The sequence below is a fragment of the Bufo bufo genome, chromosome 4, assembly GCF_905171765.1.
Source record: "Bufo bufo chromosome 4, aBufBuf1.1, whole genome shotgun sequence".
Lineage (NCBI taxonomy): Eukaryota > Metazoa > Chordata > Amphibia > Anura > Bufonidae > Bufo > Bufo bufo.
In genome coordinates, this window is record NC_053392.1 from 198,551,399 (window position 1) to 198,563,523 (window position 12,125).

At 45.3% G+C, this 12,125-nt stretch overlaps 1 protein-coding gene across 1 annotated transcript in view; it reads left to right on the forward strand.

Moving 5' to 3' along the window:
* The first annotated feature begins 202 nt into the window (after positions 1 to 202).
* Positions 203 to 12,125, forward strand: part of SAMD7 (sterile alpha motif domain containing 7) — a 73,109-nt gene continuing 61,186 nt past the window's right edge. The window contains exon 1 of the mRNA XM_040431069.1: positions 203 to 278. Coding sequence (XP_040287003.1) covers positions 203 to 278 — 76 coding nt within the window. The remainder of the gene's footprint in view (positions 279 to 12,125) is intronic.

Genomic DNA, 12,125 nt, shown 5'->3' on the forward strand with positions numbered 1-12,125 from the left:
TGTAGCACTGACATATTCTGCAGTACTTTACAGATTGTGGGAAGAAACTGGAGAAGCTAGAGGAAACACAGGGAGCACATACAGACTCCATGCAAATTTGATCTTGGTCAGATTCAAATCTAGAATCCCAGCTCTGCAAGCCACCAGTGCTAACCACAAGTAATGGTGTACTGTATTCTCTTCTTACAGACGTACGTGAAAAATGTCTATGATTAGTGACCAGACTAATTTGGAAGGAAAGCATCTGTATCAACTCACAGGATGCATACCAACAGCAGGTAAACACTATACTAATATACTAGATAGATAGATAGATAGATAGATAGATAGATAGATAGATAGATAGATCCATTTGTCAGACATGTCCCATTGGAACCTGTGATGATGGCCAGTATTATCCCAGGATGATGACTTGCAATACAAAGCTAATCACACTCATACATGTGCAGTGACCTGACAGTTCACTGCTAAAGGGTTAATGTTATAATACAGACAATACACTATGGTTTAATTCTAAAGATCTTAAAATGTTTACTGAGATGCTAACTCTTAAACTGCACTTTCAGTTAATGTGACTTTACTATGCACTATGTATTCTAAAGGTCTGTATATGGGTAGGAAATAGTTAACAGGCAGTGTGCTGTTCCAGCTATGGTTTTGTTCACCACTATACTTAAAGGGGTTATCCTGGAAAAGATAATCATGACTTATCTTCCGGATAGGTCATCATTATCACATCAGTGAGACGAAGTCCCGACACCCCCACCAATCAACTGTTTCAGGGAGCTGCATCACTCACCAGATCTCTGGTGAGTGATGCGGGCTCCCAGCAGCTTTCCAAAGACAGCGGCATACATCGTATAGTGGCAGCACTTGGTATGGCAGTCAGTCCCTTTGACTTGAATGGGGCTGAGCTGCGACTAGGCCATGTGACCGATGTACAGTGAAGTTATTAGGATGAGGCTGCGGCACTCAAGGCCTCTTCTAAGAGCTCATCAGTGGGGGTCCCAGGTGTTGCACCCCCGCAGATCTGATAATGATGACCTATCCTGTAAAACCTCTTGTCAGTGATGGCGAACCTTTTCGAGACCGAGTGCCCAAACTGCAACCCAAACCCCACTTATTTAGGCGACTTTCACACTAGCGGCATCCGTGCTGCCACTAGTGCACTGTGCGCAGGAAGTCCTCTCCGGCCCCATTCACTATAATGGGGTGGCCGGAGGTCCGGCCTCAGCACGGCAAACATGCCGAGAGGTGGTTGGAATAAGACTACGACATGTCTATGGTGTACCAATATGCCTTAGACTTTTCCTGCCATTCATCAGATTCATCAGCGCAGGGCAGCGCACTGAATGTAGGCAGGCTATAATAGCTAAATGATAAATTACATGGAATATATACTATACTGGACTGTAGCATTCAGGTTAAATTGTCGTGTTGGCACTTTGCAATAAGGCTACTTTCACACTAGCGGCAGCCTTCTCCAGTAGGCTGTGCCCCCCCCCCCCCCCCCCCCCCCCCCCCCCCGGACTCAGCCTAGCTAGCTAAGAGTAATACTCTACTCCAAAGAAAAGATGACTTAGTACAAGATGCCAAGTATAAGGCAGATGTTATCAAAGGGTAGGGAACAGTGCAGCTCTGTGTTCCACCTGCAACAATGTCCCTACCTACTTGCACGATCTGTCCTAAGTGATGGCCCACAACTGGACGGTCTTGAAAAAAAAAACTAAAAGAGGCCCCATGTTGTAGGCAGGTCTAAACTGACAGAAGGAGGGACAACACAAGTAGGCAGGTTCAACAATACCATGGCGCAAAATACTGTCCCATCAAAACCATATAGCACAGTGCAGCCAAAAAAGCTGTCCCTCTGTAGTGGCCATCAGTAGATACCATTTTCTGTCCTCCTCCAGTTGTCTCTGATTAAGAAATGGAGCAGGGGGATTAGGAGATGAGGTGCAGGCCACAGCAGTTGAATTCAGGAGGACATGTGCGGTCACTGGTCTGGTACATGGGTACCTGATTGTCACAGCGTTAATTACCACTAAGAGCTCATTATGTACCTGGCCAGCGGCAGAGAGATGGCCTTTGGTGGCCCCCTTGGCAATGGCCCACCAGGACATTTCCCTGTAAGGTCTGTGACCAATTCGCCCCTGATAGAAGTCCCTTGTTTGCCAAATGCAGGAGCCTAAACCGAATGGGAAAAAAGTAGTGAGACAGAAAGATGTGAAAACCACAGGCAAAACCAGGACAGGATCAGAAGAAGCAGAGACACGATAAAAACAGCACAGGAAGAAGCAGAGACACGAGAAAAATGGCACAGGAAGCGTCAGAGACACAATAAAAAATCCTTTCATTATTCCCCGCTGTCATATGGTACCACACCGCTGATACAGCATTATCACAAAAGGGTCAAGCACCAAGGCAGACATTTTACTGAGGGTGCTGAGCTGCAGGCCCTTGGATAGTAGGAGCAAAAAGACAGATTGCCCACCTAAATAACCATTGTGTTCGGTGTCGCAATCAAGAAGAAAATTGCAACAACAGCAAATGTCTGATTTGCCCACAGATAGAACAAGCACTGAGTCACCATTTACTTACGTTAGCCTGGATGTGTTTGGGCCATGGACAGTCACTGCACGTAGAACCAGAGATGGTCATGCAGAGAGGTGGTTGGTGTGTAAGCCAAACAAGCTAAACCAGGATAAAAGACTTCTTCTCCGAGGTGACACCATCCCAATGAGTGAAAAGCTGTCAAAAAAGATACTTTGCTAAGGCTTTCACACTAGCGTTTCTATTTTCCGGTATTGAGATCCGTCATAGGGTCTCGATACCGGAAAAAAAATGCTTCCGTTTTGTCCCCATTCATTGTCAATGGGGACAAAACGTTACTGAACAGAATGGAATGCTCCAAAATGCATTCCGTTCCGTTTGGTTGCGTTCCCATACCGGAGAGCAAACCGCAGAATGCTGCGGTTTTCTTTCCATCATGGGATGCAGAGCAAGACGGATCCGTCATGACCCACAATGCAAGTCAATGGGGACTGTTGTAGAAAATATTAATAGTTGTAATCAGCTCGCATCAAAGTTTGTGTAAGGAAAAAGGTAAGTCCCTCTTCCCTCACCCTCAGTCATAGACAGACCCACGTGTTACCATCTAAAGTAAAATGTCCGCATAATAAAATTTCCACAACAGGACGGATCCGTTTTCTCTGACACAATCTGACACAATAGAAAACTGATCCGTCCCCCATTGACTTTGAATCGAGTTCATGACGGATCCGTCTTGGCTATGTTAAAGATAATACAACCGGATCCGTTCATAACGGATGCAGGCGTTTGTATTATCAGTAACGGTCATTATCGGTATTATCAGTAACCCTGCCGGATCCAGCAAAAACCCTGGTGTGAAAGTAGCCTAAGAACCAACTTCTGGGGGAAAGAGGTACATTTTTGCAGAAGGTTGAGACAGTAAATGTAACTGATGCATACGACTGTGGACTTTATTTCACGTGCTTTGGGTCATCTTACTTCTGCCATCCGCCACAGTACTGAGACGGACTGGCCATCCATTCTAGGACTGCACCCTGGAGTTGGGCATTATAGAGAAATATTGAGACAAATTGCACACCTTTGGTCATTTGGGAAGATTTCATGTATCTGTGGAAAGAGACTCAGAGAGGAAGACCATAGTAGCCATCCCCTATACACAGCCTTTGGGAAAAGCTTACTCTATTAAATACTTCGGAGCTGTGTCTACTGCATGTTTTTGCACTGTGACACCCATCATCTATTCAGTAAAAGAAAGACTTTATTTACTATAACCAAGCCGGCCTGGTCATTGATCTCCACATCCGATCTGTTCCCCTGTTCTCCAGCCTTGCAATGTGCCCTGAGGTGGAGAAGGGTTGAGCCTTTCTAAACACTATAAGTGCAGCCGGGGTAGCGCTGGAGCAGGGATTAGCCACCCTCATTGCTGCCACAACCACTCACACCCTCTCCAGAGATGCACGCAACTCCCACACACACACATATGGGGGGTGCTCTGCACATGGGATGCCTATTTTGTGACTTGCATTATGTAACTAGAAAAGCTACAATTTATGGGGAAATTGTGTGAAGTGTTATTGCCTCCACCGGTAGTCTACAACTGGAGTGGGCAGAGTAACTGGGTGGAGTGGCTTGAGTAACTGTTGTGTGGCTGGAGTGGCTGGAGTAACTGTGGAAAGGCTGGACTGGGCAGAGGTACGCTCAGCTATTTTCGTATGCATGTACGGCCACCTCTCCATTCACTGTTATGGGACTGCCAGTAATAGCCGAGCCAGCATTTGGTTATTTTCGCAATTTCCATAGTGGTGAACAGAGGAGCTTCCTCAGACAGGCTGTGTGGGCGGAGCAGCTGTAAAGTGAAAGTAAATATCCCAGCATGCATTGCAGCAAGCATCTTTAGAAGAGTAGTCACATGACATCCCTGCCCACCTCTGTTCCTATAGAGACAAGAGCCCCTCAGACTTCTGTACAGACACAGCAATGGAAAGCACACCCCAGTCCCAGCAGTAAAGAGAGGTCACTTCACTGGCAGTTGCCATCTTCAAACGGTTGTAGTTTTAAAATTATAAACCCTACTGCGAAGAGCTTTATATTGTGAGAATCAAGACCCAGTCCTACATTTTGATGCATAGTATGTCTCTGAAATATTAACAGTGAAGGCACAGTCGCAGTTTAGAAATTGCCCTTCAAATTTGAGGTGGCTAGAGTGGAGTGTCAATGAATGTCAATGGGCGGCGTGAGTTGCAAACAAATGGTCATATTGTGAAAACTATCAGGACTATGGCTTAGCCGTGGACATTTTTAGTGGCAGCAGAGATAAGGTTTTGATATAAGATTTGTGTAGGTGGGCTTGAAAATGAGGGAGTGGTGGCAGTTTAGAAATCATGTCCTGATTTTTCAGCTCACACTTTAGCTTTTGTCACTCTGCTGGCTGCTCACACACCTGGGTTCCTATGGCAACTCACTCTACAGCAAGGGCAGAGAAGAGCGGTTAAAAACAAACTGCTCCAACTTGCTCACTTCACTGGCAGTTGCCATCTTCAAACGGTTGTAGTTTAAAAATTATAAATCCTACAGTGAAGAGCTTTATATTGTGAGAATCACAAGACCCAGACGTTTTGATATAAGATTTGTGTAGGTGGGCTTGAAAATGAGGGAGTGGTGGCAGTTTAGAAATCATGTCCTGATTTTTCAGCTCACACTCTAGCTTTTGTCAGCTCCCACTGTAGTTTTGAACATTCCGCCATTCATTCCTATAGGACAAATTTCGCCACAAAAACGCTGATATTTCGTGAACCATTTGGCGAAACGTTCCACAAAGTAATAGCGCACCAATCGGGAACAATCCACACGTTTCGGTATATTACTGTCTATGTAGTGTAAAAACTGTGGGAGGAGTTAGGGTGGTAAATTTGGCTATAATAAGAATATATATGTTGTTCAAATACTTTTATTATCAAGAGCCAAAATAATCACATTACATTTAAGGATAGCCCGAACATAAATCAGGACCAAATAGAATATCATCATACAGGAAGATGGTCACAGTAAAAGTATGCAAATACCATGTGAACATGAATATGAGCAAAGAAATAACATATGATCCCAACATCAGAATAAAAGCATCTTAAAGACCCAGTTGCGGGAAAGAGGTATCAAGAGCTCCTACATAGGATACATAACAAATTTAGACAAACAAGACAGGACACAGAAGGGAAAACAGGGGGGGAATCCCTGAACTGACAAGTCGAGGTAGAAAGGACTGTGTAAAATATAATTTGTTAAGGCGTGCCAAATACATGTGAGTTATAAGAATATATATGTGAGATAACAGTAAGTGGTCTTGCCATGCAAGAACACTTAATAACATCTGGACACAACTTAGGGTACTTTCACACTAGCGTTTTTCTTTTCCGGCGCTGAGTTCCGTCCTAGGGGCTCAAATCCGGAAAAGAACTGATCAGTTTTATCCCCATGCATTCTGAATGGAGAGTCAGTCCTTCAGGATGCATCAGGATGTCTTCAGTTCAGTCTTTTTGACTGATCAGGCTTTTCAGAAAAACGTAGCATGCAGTATTTTTACCTCCGGCCAAAAAGCCTGAACACTTTGACTGAACGCCGATCAGGCCTTTTTCCCATTGACTTGCATTAACGCCGGATCTGGCACTGTGTGTTCAGTCAAAACGGATCCGGCTTTTGCATGTTAAACCCGAAAAATGTGAAAAAAAAGTTAAAGTCCATAAATGGCGGATCCGTTTTTTCCAATGCATTTTTTCATTCTGATCAAAATCCTGATCAGGATTCAAATGTAATCCGTTTTCACATGTTTTTCCGGATCCGGCGGGCAGCTCCGGTGTCGGAATTGAACGCCGGATTAAAACAACGCTAGTGTGAAAGTAGCCTTACCAGCCTTTAAAAATTGTAAACAGGCAGATTGAGAGGCAATGACATTTGTGAACTTCAGTTGCTAAGCATTCTTTACAGGGCATGCTCTTCTGTCACTGTGGTTTAACATTGGATCAAGTAGTTGGCACTACAGAGGTCATTTACTATCAGAAATATGCCTATATTAGTCATATTTCTGTCTCAGATTGCAAGGCAAAGGTTATTTACACTGCAATCTGTAACTTTTCCCAGATCTCGCCAGATCTAAAAAATTCTGTGTGGTGTGGCCGGGGAAGGAGATGGGTCGGCAGGCCATCTCATTAATAATTTTCCACGCCTGTTTTAGGCATAGAAAATGGTCTAAATTTAAAGCAGCAAGGTGGATATGCTGAAGTTATGCAGAGGCCGGCTCCTCTACATAACTTCGGTGGATCCACTGCCAGTTAAAGGGCTTAGTAAGACTGGCATCTTAAACACTGGTCTTAATAAATGACCCCCTACTTCTTTGCAGCACTTGAGTACTGATTCACATCTACCCAATGGTAACATGGAATTTGCATATTCTGCTTCGTCTGCTTAGGTTCCCCACAGGTGCACTCTCCTCACACTTTAAATACAGACTGATACGTTAACTGGCTTTCTATGACATTGGTCTTGGTGTATCTGTGTGTTTGAGGGAAATTGGTATTGAGATGATTTCAAATGTACTGAATGATGATGCCTGATAAAGACCTCAGTTCAAGATTAAAGGGGTTCTCTAAGACTGAGAACCCCTTTTCATATCAAAAGACATAGTGCAAAGATTTAACAAAAGAGACTCTCCTGTCACTGGGGCTCCGGTCCTAGTGCCGAGCTCCCTTCTCCTCCACAGTGAAGTGTGTGTAGACAGCACAACACACTTCTGGTCCAGTGGGGAGAAAGGAAAGAAGAGCTCGGTGCTGGAACCAAAGCAACGGGCGAGTCTTATGTTTTTTTAAATCTCTGCACCCTGCATGGCAAAATTAAAAGGAGTTCTCTGTCCTGGAGAACCCCTTTAAAACTTGTTGCACTTTCCTCCTAATAAAATACAGCCACTTCAGCAAAGTCTTACAAATTGCCATTTGGTGTGGTTGTGTCTGTAAATGTCAGCACCAGGGAAGAATACATTTTTGACAATCTTTATTAAATGCAATGAATCCTATGGTGAGACCTTTGTAGTCATTGGCTTATTACAGTATCTTTAAGGGCCCTTTACAGGGGCCAGTGATTGGAAAAGAATGTTCATTTCAGCCAATAGTTGCGCTGTGTAAAAAGGCCCTTTAGGGCATCATAAAAATGCTTACTGGTTGGCAGCACATTATGTAAACAGGGGACACGCTACCTATGTAATGTAAGGTGTATGGAGGTTGGATGAACCGTCCCCCAGGCAGTTTTGATAGGCTCATGTAAAGGCTTTTTAAATTAGTGCCAATTATCTTGTCTTATAGCCATAACTAAAGATGAGCGAATTTCCCAAAAATTCAATTTGGCCGGTTTGCAGAATTTTCCGAAAAGATTTGATTCGATCCGAATTTAATCACGTTAAAAACAGCTAAAAAAAACGTTTAAAAAAACGTTAAAAAAAGCTATTTCCTGGCTGCAGAAAGCCTGTATAGTGGTGGAGAACACTGTGCCTTGCAGTAACACGCATAGGGAGTTTGCTGTGGTAGTTAAACAGTACTGTGAGTCAGTATGACATGCACATGACAGGCGTCGCTCTTAGAATCACTGCACACTTCACTTATTTGGGCAGTTACAGGGCCAAAACTGACCAAATAACTCAAGTATGAACTCAGCCTTACAGGTCGATGTTAGCGCCAGGTATAAAGAACGGTGCAGAGGCCCAAGATCCAACTGTAGCGTGAAAGAGCGCACTCCTATTACACCGTTGTCAGCTGATTCCACATTTATGTCTACAGCACCTGTTCCATTAAACACTTATACAAGTAGAGCCTCCCCGACACAGTGGAGAAGGTGTAAGTTTGTGTTGACGTCACTGATTATTTTGCACTTTCTCTGATCCGTCAGAACAATAACCCCCAAAAAATGGATCCTGTCTGTTGAGCATCCGCCTTCACTCGGTCAGCATTTGGTCAGTAATCCATCAGTATGGCTAAAGCCTAAAGAAAACAGGAGTGGATCCAAAACAGAGATGACACATGAATGGAATAGTTGTGAGTTGGCAGCAGCATGAGGAGACCATAGAGTGGCAAGGTGACATAGTGTGAATGTGGCAACAGCAGCAGCATGAGGAGGCCACAGAGTGACCCAGTGACATAGTGTTGATTTAGTAGCAGCGTGAGGAGACCACAGAGTGGCAAGGTGACATAGTGTGGAGCTGGCAGCAGCAGCATGAGGAGGCCACAGAGTGGCCCAGTGACATAGTGTTGATTTACTGTAGCAGCAGCATGAGGAGACCACAGAGAGGCAAGGTGACATAGTGTGGAGGTGGCAGCAGCATGAGGAGGCCACAGAGTGGCAAGGTGACATAGTATGGAAGTGGCAGCAGCATAAGGAGACCACAGAGTGGCAAGGTGACATACTGTAGAGGTGGAAGCAGCAGCATGAGGAGACCTGAGTGGTGAGGTGGCAGCAGCATCAGCAGCACAGAGTGACCCGGTGACATAATGGGGAGGTGGGTGGCAATAACAGTACACGCTGACGATAGTGGGTGTAAGAAGGAGCACTTGGCATCAGATGTGTGGCATCAGGCGGGTGGCAGCATCAGAACAGTAGCTGAGACAGGTAGCCAGAAGAAACCGGTCTCTTTTGTCAAGGTTTGGGTGAGGCAACATGGATGATCTAATCTGATGCATCAGGCATTGATGGGTGGAAATCCTGGCTGATCCACACCTGATTCATCTTGACAAAGGTCAGTTTCTCCACACTAAACGCACTAAACGCCCGCTCTGATGCCACACTACTGGCCGGGCAGGACAGCTTTTCCAGGGCAAACTCGGCCAGTTGCGGCCACAAATTCAGTTTGGCTGCCCAGTAGTCAAGCTGCCACCCTCTTCTCCCGATGATGATGAAGACCCTTCGTCACCCGGCTCCCATATGCGATCGGCTACATCATCATTGAGTACTGTCTGCATGTCACTGATGTCCTCCTCAATGGTCTCTGAGCCAGGAGCCTGACTGCTCTCAACACCAGCTCCCACACCACTCTCCTCATCACTACTTGCCCGTTTACCGGAGGAAGCGGTGGATGTCTCCTCCAGATCTTGGTTGGGCAGTAGCTGCTGACTGTCCTCTAGTAGCTCGTCCTTGCTGTATAGTGGAGCTAAGCTCACAGCATATAATACTTCTCTGGCTGAGGGAACAGAAAAGGACAGAGACAGGATGATGACAGGTAAGGGCACAGGGCCTGCTCCCCGGCCATGCCAACTAAGGGTTGTGTCTGACGAACCCACCGTCTCTTGGCTGGGGGTGTCTGATGTCACTTGGGACGAAGTGGATGACCGAGTCAACCATTCAAGAACCGCTGGGTTGCTGGTCAAGACACGACCGCTAGCTGACCCTGGGAGCTCAGGTCTCTGGAAGTGACCCCTGCTTCCACGCCCTCTTACTCTGCTGTGACCGGTGCCAGAAACATTTAGGCCTGTGCCCCTCCCCTGTGCAGGGCCTGTCACCTCTTTGTCTCACATACCGTTAGATTAAATAATTAAATAAAAATGAAATTAATACACCCCAAAAAAGGCTATAATTTTGTCACTTCACCACACAACGGCAAATAATCCTTTTTTTTTTTGCCACTAATACACGCCAAAATAAGCTTTAGAACATATAACTGCACTGCTGAATGGCCAAAAAAGCTTTAGAACATATAACTGCACCGCTGAACGGCAAATAATACTTTTTTTTTGGCCACTAATACACACCAAAAAGGGCTGTCATTTTCTCACTTCACCACACAATGGCTAATAAGCCCTTTTTTCCCAGTAATACCCGCCAAAAAAGACTTTAGAACATATAACTGCACCGCTAAACGGTCTAAACTGACAGAAGGAGGGACAACACAAGTAGGCAGGTTCAACAATACCATGGCGCAAAATACTGTCCCATCAAAACCATATAGCACAGTGCAGCCAAAAAAGCTGTCCCTCTGTAGTGGCCATCAGTAGATACCATTTTCTGTCCTCCTCCAGTTGTCTCTGATTAAGAAATGGAGCAGGGGGATTAGGAGATGAGGTGCAGGCCACAGCAGTTGAATTCAGGAGGACATGTGCGGTCACTGGTCTGGTACATGGGTACCTGATTGTCACAGCGTTAATTACCACTAAGAGCTCATTATGTACCTGGCCAGCGGCAGAGAGATGGCCTTTGGTGGCCCCCTTGGCAATGGCCCACCAGGACATTTCCCTGTAAGGTCTGTGACCAATTCGCCCCTGATAGAAGTCCCTTGTTTGCCAAATGCAGGAGCCTAAACCGAATGGGAAAAAAGTAGTGAGACAGAAAGATGTGAAAACCACAGGCAAAACCAGGACAGGATCAGAAGAAGCAGAGACACGATAAAAACAGCACAGGAAGAAGCAGAGACACGAGAAAAATGGCACAGGAAGCGTCAGAGACACAATAAAAAATCCTTTCATTATTCCCCGCTGTCATATGGTACCACACCGCTGATACAGCATTATCACAAAAGGGTCAAGCACCAAGGCAGACATTTTACTGAGGGTGCTGAGCTGCAGGCCCTTGGATAGTAGGAGCAAAAAGACAGATTGCCCACCTAAATAACCATTGTGTTCGGTGTCGCAATCAAGAAGAAAATTGCAACAACAGCAAATGTCTGATTTGCCCACAGATAGAACAAGCACTGAGTCACCATTTACTTACGTTAGCCTGGATGTGTTTGGGCCATGGACAGTCACTGCACGTAGAACCAGAGATGGTCATGCAGAGAGGTGGTTGGTGTGTAAGCCAAACAAGCTAAACCAGGATAAAAGACTTCTTCTCCGAGGTGACACCATCCCAATGAGTGAAAAGCTGTCAAAAAAGATACTTTGCTAAGGCTTTCACACTAGCGTTTCTATTTTCCGGTATTGAGATCCGTCATAGGGTCTCGATACCGGAAAAAAATGCTTCCGTTTTGTCCCCATTCATTGTCAATGGGGACAAAACGTTACTGAACAGAATGGAATGCTCCAAAATGCATTCCGTTCCGTTTGGTTGCGTTCCCATACCGGAGAGCAAACCGCAGAATGCTGCGGTTTTCTTTCCATCATGGGATGCAGAGCAAGACGGATCCGTCATGACCCACAATGCAAGTCAATGGGGACTGTTGTAGAAAATATTAATAGTTGTAATCAGCTCGCATCAAAGTTTGTGTAAGGAAAAAGGTAAGTCCCTCTTCCCTCACCCTCAGTCATAGACAGACCCACGTGTTACCATCTAAAGTAAAATGTCCGCATAATAAAATTTCCACAACAGGACGGATCCGTTTTCTCTGACACAATCTGACACAATAGAAAACTGATCCGTCCCCCATTGACTTTGAATCGAGTTCATGACGGATCCGTCTTGGCTATGTTAAAGATAATACAACCGGATCCGTTCATAACGGATGCAGGCGTTTGTATTATCAGTAACGGTCATTATCGGTATTATCAGTAACCCTGCCGGATCCAGCAAAAACCCTGGTGTGAAAGTAGCCTAAGAACCAACTTCTGGGGGAA